This window comes from Danaus plexippus, chromosome 24 (genome assembly GCF_018135715.1).
Source record: "Danaus plexippus chromosome 24, MEX_DaPlex, whole genome shotgun sequence".
Taxonomy (NCBI): Eukaryota; Metazoa; Arthropoda; class Insecta; order Lepidoptera; family Nymphalidae; genus Danaus; species Danaus plexippus.
Genome location: NC_083552.1, coordinates 4,416,743 through 4,430,083, shown reverse-complemented (window position 1 = coordinate 4,430,083; position 13,341 = coordinate 4,416,743). Strand labels below are relative to the sequence as shown.

Here is a 13,341-nt window from a genome sequence, read left to right as displayed (position 1 = left end):
ACAAAGTTCAAAAATACCGAAAAGACCGTACTATTTTACGTTTAGTTCTTTTGGGACAGTAGACTTTTTTCTATCACTAAGTTTCAAAGCTGTTAAAATATATTTTTACTTCACATAGTTACTATTTATCTTACATTAATATTATATACAAATGTATTGTAAACACGCGAGGCGAGTGGAACGTCCCCGGTATGTAGAGGTGAAATAGAATATTCACTTGATAAAGTATTTATGTTGTAGAATAGACTAGTATGGTTACGATAACAATAGTTGTTGAAGCGTTGTTAAGGTAACAATTTTATGGCGTAGAGTTTAAAAAGAGAATTCCTTTGTAAATTTGGAAAAAATTAAGGTTTTTTTAAGCAATATTAAATGTAATATTGCTCGCAGAATAATTTTATTACCAAATTTTTCAGTACGTTTAAATAATTATATATGATCTTACACTTCGGAATTCTGTTGATGTGTATTAAGTTTTTCTGTGTTGTTTTATAGTTTATCTCAAAAAGCGTATAATATTTTTTAAATAGTTCTTAGAATAATATAATTTGTGATATTTCTCAACTTTAATTATCTCATTGGATAAATTTAGTTCAGTTTTATTAGAGATTAGGGTTAAATAAACGTCACAAAATATGTTATTAAAAAAAAGGCTATTTGTTGTCATGACAGTATCTCGGGTAGCAAAGTAAAAAATTTAATTATCATCTCGTCTGCCCGTGATCTCGGTTGCTGCAAAGTAACCAAAACGACGGGAATACGTAGTTTTAAAAATAATAAACTACGCGTAATCTGAAAAATATTAGTTTCATATAGAAAAATAAATTTTGATATCCTGTAATGTCTAATATTTTATCTGATACCGCGCCATTAATATGACTAGCTTTTAGCTGCACCTTTGTTTTAAGGCAACTGTAATTACATAGCTATACTTCCACAAAAGGGCATATCAGGATCATCATCAGCCTATCGATGCCTGCAGCTGAGCAAAGGCCTCTTCTCACACGGAGAAAGGTTAAGTAATCACCTCGCTGGCACAAGGCGGATTGGCGACTTCAAACTTATAGTTTGAAATTATAAGTCCAGGTTTCCTCACGATGTTTTCCTTCACCGTCTGTCAGCGTCTAAATACTCTTTAAAAGTACATATAAGTAAGTAAGTAAAATCACATAGGTATTTGACAGGTGTCGATCCCGCGCCCTCATTTATGAGATGCGAGTCTTTAACCTCTAGGTCTAATATAAGAACAAAATTGTATGGAGCCAACAATTTCCTGTAAAGGAAACAAATTTGTTTATCTTTAAAAATGACCTGTATATATATGTAGTTATCCAAATTAAAATCAACACTGACTGTTTATTATATTAAATAGGTTTCGTAAACCCATTTATATAAACATTAACTCTATTTTCTACTCGTAATAACTTTTTACTAATTAAACTCGGCTTATTTTTAATGCATACAAATATTTATTTAATATATAAAACATAGGATTTTAACAGTCAACATATATTTGGTATTTGATATGAATGAAGGCATCAAAAGGTTGTTTTAAATAAAACTACATACTCCCGACGTTTCGGTTACTGTTCAAGATCATGGTGGTATTTTTAAAATCAATATGAATGTTTTTTCTAGTCAGTACGAGTACAAGGTGAGCTTTTTATTAAAGATATTTATTTTAGTTAAATATACTAGTAATAATATGTTTAGTTATTGTATTCTCTTTTCTCGGATCAATCAATATATCATTAATATAATAAAAATATAGCCTCGAGGAGCTTTTAATTGATGTCTTTTTAAATAGAATTAAGAGGTATGCTTACCTTCTACAAATGTTGACAAATTAATAGCTCTCAATTCTCATACATTTTAACATATAATAAATAATTATGTTTCAAGAAATAAGAACAGATTTAATTTCTTCTTTAAACTGATATTATTTGTTCATGATATAAATTTTCATCCAATGTCTTTTGGACAAAAGTGACGTCAGCTTTTTTGGTAACAAATATTTTATGATATTTGTAAAAAAACACCTTTATTTATAGACGAATAAGTAAATAAAATCCATTCGTCGTAGTTTTTTATTGTAAGAAGGAATGAAAATATGAGTTTGGGTTCGACGAGATTCTAGTAGTAGACAACCTTTACGTGTAACGTAATAGAACGGTAATGAATAGGTGAGGTACGTCTGTCGTAAGGATTTTGTAACGTCAGTTCGAGACCAGGATTTGGTTAAAAGAATGATATTAACTGATGATAGTAGTATATATATTTATCGTTTATTTGAAAACTAATAATAATCAAGTGTTAAAATCATTTCTTTATATTTTTTGCTTTATATGAATGTTATACTGGCTGACATCGTTTTATAATTTTTGAATGAAGCGAGCGGAATGTCGTACCGAGTCGAGGTCATTTTTGTTCAATAGCTCGTAGCCAAATTATCTGTGGTGGTATTCAACAAAAAAAAAATAAATTATATTGGACCACCAATTTAAATTTTAGGGCCGAAAAACGGAATCCATGTCCACAAAAAGTTTTCTGTACCAAGACGCTAAGGTCGCTTCACCCAACTGGCATCGAGGTTTTTATTCGAGATACGCGAAAAAAAAATACAAAGGTACTTTTCCTAGTATTTTATTTATAAAAACTGCATAGTCTCGGCTCATATATAACCTGGTTAGTAGTAAGTAGGGATGATTAACCTAAATGGTAAGCATAACTTAGTAAGTAAGACTAACCTTAACGGTAAGCCTTAACTATACCAGTAAGAACGTCTTCACACTCTTGTCTTGAAAATCTTTAAGTTGTAAGTCATTAAACATAATTCTTACAGAATAAAAAAAAATATATATTTTAGAGTTCGTTTTTATTTATAGACAAGTTAATTTTCTGTTCTTAAAACAGCTTACTCGTCACTTTATTGTGTTGCGTCATTTATAATAAACGGTTGAAGATTAAACTTACATGGCCATTACCGAACAACTCGCGATCACTTGTTCGGCGTGTGTTATCTTGATAAAAGTATATAGTATGGAAATAAGAAAAAAAAGTAACATTTAAACGAAAAGAATAACTTATTTTATTAACCTGTAAGTGAAAACCGATTATGTTTTATTTTAAGCAGTTCGTCGGATATTAAAACATGTTTTTTATAGTATGGTAACCTAGTCTTAGTCTAAGTCTTTTCAATATTTTCGTTTAAGACAAGCAGGACCTGTGCATGATTATCTCGACTCGCTATCGTCACAGACACACGAAGCGTTTACCGTTCCTTAGTGTTTCCTCCGCACAGTACTCCAGATTGTAATTCGTCACACAAACTAAAACGTTGACATTACCAAAATATTCCACGATTCTATTGCGAATGAACCCATAGCCATGCCATATTAAAAAAGTGTTTCCCGTTTTTCACCCACAACCCATATTTATTGTTTAATTTACTTGTATTTACAAATGCAAAGATATTAACATCAGTCACGTAATTTCGACGCAGTCTGTGGTGAGTTAACTGAATTAAATCAATCTTTGTGCAAAGTATAGCATCTGAATAAAAATGTCAGGGAGTCAAGCTAGACTTAGTCTCTGTATCGCTTTGGATGCGTAGAATCAGTCAAATTATACGATATCCTCAATTTTTTAATATATTATATGGATTGCGTGAATATAGGGCAGTATGCGAGCGCCAAATGAAAAGACTGACGTGATCAGGATTGTTGTAAGGCATTCCGAGCGGCGGGAAAGTGGAAAAATAAAAGAATATCGCGCGGTATATACGGACAGCATGGCTTCATTTTTAATGTGTGTATGTGTAAGAGATTCAGCATTATTCAATGTCATCTTTATAATAAAATCATTTAACAAATATTTCAAATATAACACAATTACTTAAATGAAACTAGTATTATTCGGATATACTACGCGGATGAATAATACTCGCGAAAATCTTAGATCACATTATAACACAATTATTACATAAATTATCTTTTGACACATGAAATCTGTCTTTACTTAAGACAAGAATGGAATAGAGGTCCTTTTTGACATTGGCTAAATATATAAGGAAACGCCACTAACTAAGAGAGAGAGAGAGAGAGAGAAAGAAATATTTAATTTATAAGTTCACGAATTTTTTACATTATTATTTTATGCAAGTTCCCTTCGTTAATAAACGTGAGGAAAATGGAAGTTATTTCTCGGTAATCATAAAACGAAGCGAAAGTGTTTATAACTTAAGATTAATATTAATTTATCTCGCTGAGCGTATTTATGGAATGTTGATGTATGTAATCCTATCAGTTTAAAAGTTTGGTTTTCGTTATTCGAATATTATTTGAAAATAATATATATATATATATATCTACTAATTTACGCGAGTCAAGATCACAATACACAAGAGATATGATTTCAATTTAGTTGTTATTCATCATCACCATCATCATCATCATCATCAGCCTATAGGAGCCCACTGCTGAGCAAAGGCCTCTTCTCACATGGAGAAGGTTAGAGCATTAATCACCACGCGTTGTTATTCAGGTGTTTAATAATTATGTTGGGGAAAATTTACAATATGTTTATCAGTCTGTTTACAAACATTTTAATAGTCAATCAATAAAAGTAAACTGCTTTAAGTGCGGTGATCCCTCACGTTTAACTACACTGTTAAGTTAAGTTCAATAACCGAAAATTTTCTATGTCATAAATATTTTCGTAATTCATAAGAAAAAAAATAGTATTATTTATAAATCAACAAAATATATATATATATATGTTTCAAAACATCATTTTCTTAAATTAAATTAATTAATTGTGTATAACTTTTATATATATTACAAATTAAAAGATAATATCTTCTGTATTGTCATTCAAATTACCAGTTATTTAAAATTATCGACTTTTAAGAAGAAAGGTAAAGATAATTTTAACTAAACAAATTTAAAATAAGCTCAAACGAAATAAAGTTCCGTCATCCAAAGTCATGCTGCCGTGTGTATTGCTTACGAAGTGATGTAATGTTGTGTGTGATTGGTTGGCCACAGTCATCACCGGGACATCCCTTCATTATATAGAGAGGGAATCTGGACCAACGATCAGTTAGCTCACGACCGTGGACGCGCGCGCTTGTGTACAACGTTACTTGATAAAAAACATAAACACAAAAATGAATTGTGCCATCGTGTTATTGCTCGTTATAAATTTGTACAGTTTGGGGGAAATGGCGTGCGCGAATTGTGCGAACGGTGATCTTAGTGTTACTGAGCTTACGGATGTAAGGATACAGTTCGTTAAACATCAGATCCTGAGGAAGTTGAGGCTGAGCCGGAAGCCGAACGTCAGTGTGCCAGTCAACAGCCTGCCAATGCCAGTCGCCCAGGGACAGACCAGCCAGGGCACTGACAAACCATCGGAGTTCAACGATTACTACGGAAGAACTGAACAGAAAATCATTTTCCCAGTGGAAGGTAATATATGTTAATGAAATGTTGTAACTTTGATTTAAAATGATATAATTAAAATATAAATAAAATAATGAATTTAGACGACGAAAATCACGATGAATATCCAATCAGTTAGAAATGAAAAAAAAAAGTTTTTCTTTTGACTGTTTTTAATATAAAATTAATAATAAATTTAGATTTTAAATTCCACTGTTTTTCGTTATATTAAAAATAATTTTCTCTTTTCAAAACACCAATAGTGTTGTGTAATATAATCTCAAAATAATGATGGCATTTTTGTACTAAAATAATATATTGTTTAAAAGAAAATATATATATTAATAACAGAACAAATAATTTAAAATTAAAATAATAAAAATTTAAAAAATAGTGTAACCATTACAATTATATATACATATATATAAATAACTACAATTGTGTCTAGTCCGGTGTAAATTACTCTTTGTACGGACCGGTCGGATATGAGGCGTCCATCATTAAGATATTAAAAAAATACAGATAATAACTATTTATTATCTGTACTAAAGAAATTTAAATTGCATGAAATTATATATTAAAAAACGTGTTTTGAAATACATTTTATTTTCGTTATTTATAGCTCTTATAATTATTTGATGGGGACAGTTTTTGAAATTGCTTGGAAAATTAATATATTAATTTAAAAAAATATCGAAAAATTTGGTCAGAGAATAACTATAAAGTTGTATCAGAAACAAAAACGATTTGGTTCATTTGTTAGTTAACTGATAGATGATTTGTTTTAACAGTAGCAGTAAGGTGCTATAAGATCGAATCTTTCACAAAATTATCATTACTAGCGAGTAATGCTGGGTAATAATCTATGGGTGAAAAATAAAAAACAAAAATTAAATTTGATTTACTTGATCGAGTGTTTTGATTTGGATGAAACTATTACAGCTTCGTTTAACTTTCTGTAGTTTACCTGAAGTAACTCATGACTCAGGAAACAGTTACAAAATATATTTTAAAAAAAAATCATTCACCTCTTTTTTTAATGTCGGTTAAAGCATAGGAACGTCTTTCAATCTTAATGTCATAAGCGTTTCTATGTCTATGAAGTCGTAGTACAGACGTGGCACCAGGTTCACGGTTACTTCCGCGATGTGTTCTGATAAAATTATCTAATATCAATGTCTCTTGTTATTTGATTCGCGAGCTATGTGAATAAAATATACATATATATGTTTATATTGGGGGCATGTAATAAAATACATGTGTATTATTTAGTGTTATATATAGTATAAGAAATATTATTTGATTTCCCTGTCTGCTGTCTTAGTGTTTTCGATTTGATTACAATCTCCGCTTTACGATATGCTTACAGTTGCAGAAAGTTTCTAAAATTAAGATAACTATTAGTTAAACATAAATTTTTCCTTTATGTCTTATTACTTCCATTAATTTCATTCGATATTCAATTTAAACGACAGGTTAGAAGCTTAAAATTTGTTTTATCATATCGATCAACGAAAGCACGTTGCTGATCACTTTAATTTATTACATATTAAATAATTTCTGCACAAAAAAGTTTAATAGATTTTTAAGGGTTTTTTTTCCTTACAAATGTCATATTTAAATTGATTTGGATTATATTAATATATTTTAAAATTTACGGGAAAAACATTCACGGATGATGCAACACTTGATGTCATAACTAATGCGCTTAACCTATTCACCTGATTACTGTGAACTTTGAACCTTGAAATTGTCTACCTGACTAATATAGATTAAATATTTTTAGACATCAACTATTTCCAAAGAATATTAAATAAATAATTACTTAGTATTTATTTAAAGAAGACTAATCTAAAGCTTGTAATGGCATTTTCTAGATGTGATATTGGAACTTTATAGTAACCCTTTGTTTAAACCGTTTACTAAAAGTAATTATTTTGAGTTATTGTTAATAATTAAGTTATTAATCAAGAATACGTCTATTACTGTTGTGGGTGAGTGATAATTGATATAGTGTCATCTAATATTCAATAAATACGTCTATAAAATCTTAAGATAATTACGATACCATAGAACGAGTACGTTTCAAGCTATTATTTTTATAAATTTATGTAATTTACAAGAAAATTTACGTTTTGGAAATAGTATTTTTGATTTTTTTCCTCTGTCTGATTAGATTATTTTGCAGCAACGGTATATTTTTCATTATATCAGAATTCTTAGCAAAACAATAACTGAATCCGCGGTTCAAAGTTCGTTACTCGTTCGGTAATGTCTACGCTCGTGCACGCAAAATTTTAACTTGTATAAAAAATTTAATAGCATCTTGTTTTAATGTTCTTTTCTAGTCGTGTAATCTAAACTGAGCGTTGTCACGAGACTCAATCTACAACCGCAGAAAAATTAATGATTAAAATTAAGTAGGTATTTAAGGAGAATGTGTTGTATTTAAGACTTGGTATTTAAAACATAATGGCTTATGATATGTGTAATATGCAATAGAGTAGGTAATATCATATTATTTCGTAAATATAAATGACTTGCTAATTAAATAAAGTGCGAGAACTAGAGGTTGAGAGAATTAACTGATTGCTATCAAAAATATTTTATGTAATTAAAGTGATTATAATATATATTAAATTATAAAAATGATAAAAAACAGCACGTGTCGTCGCGATGGCTCCGTTAAGTTTCTTATTATATCGGTTTTCTGAATTAATTTACTGATAACCCGTGACCTGGATCATTTAAGTGCGATTATCGTGATTTAGACGTTTCTAACATAGAAAAGAAAGAACGTGACGTCTCAGCCACGTCTCACCGAAAGATAATCGAAAGTTCAATATCTATTTATGGAATGTGATAAGGACATGTGAGCCGAGACAGTTTTTATCATTCAAAATAATAAGAATATTGTTTTAAATATAACATTGATAATCAAATGACAGTGAATCGAACAAGTCTTCGTAATATACTCGGTTCAAATAGTGAAAGGAGATCGATTTTGTTACACCATTAATTTAATTTACTATAATATTAATTAATGGATATTTAATTTTTGTTTAATAAATATTTAGAAATTGTAATGAAGTTTTAAGTTTGTTTTAATTGGAACCAAGGTTTTACTTATTGTTTATTAGTCACGAGATGATTAAATTGTTTAACTCGTAAACATCAATAGTGACAACAGATAACGCTGCTACGATTTGCAGTAATTTTCACTGAAGTTACTCTTAGCTGTCATTTAAATAAATTGTAGCATTACGGCAAGGTAGCAAGAGGTTGTCGCCCTTAACACTGGTCACACGGAGTAGGAGATGCACTCTCGTTCCTAAAGAAAGTGATTTAGACAAGAGAATAACAATGACCATGGTCTGATTTTAAGCAATAACACTTATAAGGACCTATCACCCATTGAATCTATGCCAGTTACAACGGCATATCATCATCCAGGTATTTTATTATCTTATAAGAGATTTTAAATACTGTTACATGTACAGAACTTTAATCTGTGTAATGTCACGCGGACGCCGTGTGATAGTACGCTGACAATAGACGACCCCTACTATGTATATTTGTTTTAAAAAAATATCGAACGTTTCAAATGTCTTCGTGTGATGCTGTAAGTTATTGCTTAACGTTAGTTTAAATTCGTATCTGAATAAAATTTTTCAATGTATATATAACAATATTTTTATATGTTATTTCTATTAAAAGAAAAACTCTTTATCTGTCTGCTGTATGTTTATTACGGATTAATCGTTTATATGATAAGATATGTAAATATAACGTTCAAATTAACTGCGTATTTTTTATATAATCTGTTATCTTCCACAACCGGACGACACTCAAATATTCTCAATGGATTAGTTTACATAAAGATTTAGTATAACAAGCGTAAAGTATTCAAAATAGGTCTAAATTAAGTTCAATACAGCTCATATACGCGCGTGTCACGTTCCGAGGCCGTGATCGCATAATGAAAGCTTAACTAGGAATGAACAAGGAAGCGATACTGACGAACGATGTTATATATGTGTTTATAAACATTCAATCAACACAGTATGCCTACAAAAAGTTTCAATAATTACACTACTTACGTGTTTCATTCAATGAATTTTCTTACTTTTTGTGCGGGCTTATTAAGGAAGTGAAGACGTTCTGTTTAGTGTGACATTGCGAACTTGACGTAACACTATAGTATAGTTGTTTATAGTACAGTATTATGTATACCTTGTAATGGATATAATCATTGGGTTCTGTCTACGCAGATTGTTTATATATCCTAAACTTGGATTTTATTAAAACATTATTGATTCTAAATAAGGTTATTTCCAAATAATTGGTCCGTCATGTCGATCTATCCGACCTCCTCTAATTGGAGCAAGGAATGACCTCAGGTCGTCTGATAATTCACTAAGTGTATTATACCTATTGTGATATAAAACATTAAAACAATTTACAATAACGCTCGAGATAAAGAAAGTTTATAGAAAATTGCTTATACATTTTGGCAATTCTCTATGGCTGTGTCTCATTATACGTTATATATATAATTTGCCTATAAATATAATTAATAAATAGGATGAAAATATGTGAAAATGTTACAGAAACTGACAAAAAATATATATTCGTAAGGAAAACAAATGTATGAATTTACTATGATTACATCATTCATGATCTTGAGGACTCATTCATCATCATCATCATCATCAGCCTATCGGTGCCCACTGCTGAGCAAAGGCCTCTTCTCACACGGAGAAGGTTAGAGCGTTAATCACCACGCTTGCTCAAGACGGGTTGGCGAAGTTAATCTTATAATTTGAAATTATAAGACCAGGTCTCCTCACGATGTTTTCCTTCCCGTCCGTCAGTGGTGTCAAAATACTCTTAGAAAGTACATACGACTCGGAAAAGATCACATTGGTACTTGCCAGGTTCCGAACCCGCGCCCTCACGTGTGAGAGGCGGGCCTTTTACCTCCAGGCCTCCGCGCCTTAGATTCATTAATAAAACAATGAATTCCGCTTATTATTTATATTAAACTTTGAATATTGTTCCAGGTGAATGTCTCACTTCAGGGCGCTATCCTTTCATATGTCTGCAGTTTGAACTACCTCCAGATGTAGAGCCAGAGGAGGTCACTGTGGTAGAACTCTGGTTCTATAAGGTACATACATTAACTCGAGTTTTGTATGAAGATACAGTCTTTTAATACAAAGTAATTGAATCTTCGGAATAAACAAAAAAAATTATATCCATTTTACGATGACAAAACTTTTTATTGACTATAAATAGCTTTCTCCATAATAACATCACTTGTATTTTATCCACAGGAGCGTGATCCTCTCGATGAATATAACCAGACTTTCGTGATCTCTGAGGCTGCGCATTGGGACAGCCAACAGAAGTTCAAGAAGACCAAACCTATAGCTATCAAAGAAACTGATATTTTGGAAGGTTGGGTCAGAGTGGAGCTGGCTTGGGCGGTGAGAGTTTGGTTAGAAGGCAGAGACAGATTGCACACCCTTCACGTAGCCTGCAGGACGTGTCAGGTAAGAGGAATTATTAACCTTAATTAAGAAAACATAGCAATTATTATATGAGTAACTTTCAGCTTACATATAAACAAAATAATTAGTAAAATAATAAGCGAACCCTAAAGATAAAAAAGGTCTATAAATAGCGTAACTTTTTTATAATAAAAATACGTATGATAATTAATAGTTTTATCTTAGTGTTTCTAAAACTGTTCTGATATAACAATATAATTTTTTGAACAGCTCCGTCGTGCTCCTCTCTCATTTCACGAGAAGCACCGACCGTTCCTGGTGCTTTACACCAAGTATGCTGGGAAACGTCGTCGAGGGAGGACCCTGGAGTGTGGGGCAAATACCAGCGAGTGTTGTCGGGAGCCGTTATACGTCAGTTTCAAGGAACTTGGCTGGGACGACTGGATCATCAGACCCGAGGGTTACCACGCATACTTCTGTAAAGGGAACTGCGCTCCGATATACGCTGTCTCACAGGCTGACAGCTACCACCATAATATAATCAGAGTAAGTAATATCATTCTGATCATATTAAGATTAATAAGAAAATTATTTTATGTATGTCTACTATATATTATGTATTTCAACAGAAATACTTCTATTCGGTGAACGATAATCGTAGAGGGGAGTTCAAGCCTTGCTGTGCGCCGACTACCTTCAGTTCGTTACAACTGCTCTACATGGACTCCAACAACACCGTCACTCAAAAAACTCTACCGAATATGGTCGTAGAGTCCTGTGGTTGTATGTGACGATATAAAAAAAATCAAAACTAATTAGATAATTTTTAACTTAATTTCGATGTTTCGCCTTTTGGTTCCTAAGTTATTTAATGCTATGTAATATTTACTATTGATATCGGTGATGATTACCTACTTAAGAAACATGTGATATTTCTTGCGAGGTTTTTATGTTGTGATGTATTTATATTCTATGTTATTTAACATCAGTGCATTTACTTTATTTAATCGGTACGTTTGTGTTTATATTATTAGATTTATAATTATGTTTTTTGGTACACGGGCTGTGATTGTGGGAGGCATTAACAAAGTATATATGAAAGGTTACATTGATGAGAACTTTGAAATTTAAATATTATATGAAATATTGAATCGAGACGAAACGAGACGTAAACAAAAGTAAGCAATAAATCATTTGTTTAAACGCAGTGCAATTGATAAGGTCTTAATTACAGAGGACTTTGCTCTACGATATATTTATCTCTTAAAAATATAAGTGTGCCTTTAAACTCATAACAGTTTAAAACATTCATTATTTACGATCTAATGACATATATTTCAATATATTCGATCACGCCGGGTCAGTGGCCGACATAAAACATTTAAAACAATTGGTCCGATTATTATTTTTATATAAATAAATCTCAAACAATCTCAGGCGTGTGTACCAAATTTTTGTATGATAAATTATCATATTATAGTACTTAGCATAGCGATGTGTGGATAGTAATGATTAAGTTATTTACTTATATTTATAAGAAACAATACCTCGATGACATGTTTCAAGTAAAATCAAGGATTCAAGTCATTCAAAACTCAATTTTTATATCAAAATCAATCTCTAACGTCCTGCTATGAGCGACGTTTGTAATAGTAGTCTCCTTAAGCACATGTAAATAATCTATTGAGTTAATTAATTGTTTTGTACTTTGATATTTTAATTTATATGAGATGCAGAATGTTCTTATATTTTTAATGTCGCAGGGACACCGGGTTTAGTCTCATGTACTTAATGTTTTCGTCGAACCCGGCGTCCTAGTATTATAGATTAAGTCAGAGTTAATAAACAAATTTCTTTAACACTCGATATTTTATTAAACTCATCGACGCGAGAGATGTTTGTGTTTTAGATAAAAGAAAAGTAGGAATTAAACAATCGCTTCTTATATTTTTAAAGCACAATTTAGTTCACCAATACAACGTTATTTTAATATATGTAGATGTCTAAATCTTTTCAACAACGGCATGACAATACAGTTTAAGAAAATTCGAATCTTGTGATCTTATAATTTGGCAAGTATAGAAGTATCCCAAAAGAAAACAGGTAAATACATACTGTTGATCATGACTTTATATAAACTACTACAGGTAAAGATACATACCTACTGTTGATCATGACTTGTAGAAACTACAAAAATATAAAAAGACAAAGTGGAACTGTGTATGTTTAAGTTAATATATATTCGAGGAGGGACAAAATTACTATCGCACAAACTTTTCAATAGCTTGTTATGGTATATTCTATTGATCTTTTGTTTTTTCGTATTTTCTTAAGTCTGTAGACTTAGGAAAATAATGTTTAAAAGTTGTACATGATTCCTGAAGGGC

The 13,341-nt window shown here is 31.0% G+C and overlaps 1 protein-coding gene across 1 annotated transcript; it reads left to right on the top strand.

The window, feature by feature from the left end:
• The first annotated feature begins 5,104 nt into the window (after nucleotides 1-5,104).
• On the top strand, nucleotides 5,105-12,813 carry LOC116775993 (inhibin beta B chain). Its single transcript, XM_032669064.2, has 5 exons — nucleotides 5,105-5,468; nucleotides 10,505-10,611; nucleotides 10,778-10,996; nucleotides 11,225-11,500; nucleotides 11,584-12,813. The coding sequence occupies exons 1-5, from the start codon at nucleotides 5,168-5,170 to the stop codon at nucleotides 11,743-11,745; spliced, it is 1,065 nt and encodes a 354-aa protein (XP_032524955.1). The 5' UTR covers nucleotides 5,105-5,167; the 3' UTR covers nucleotides 11,746-12,813.
• The last annotated feature ends 528 nt before the right edge of the window (nucleotides 12,814-13,341 follow it).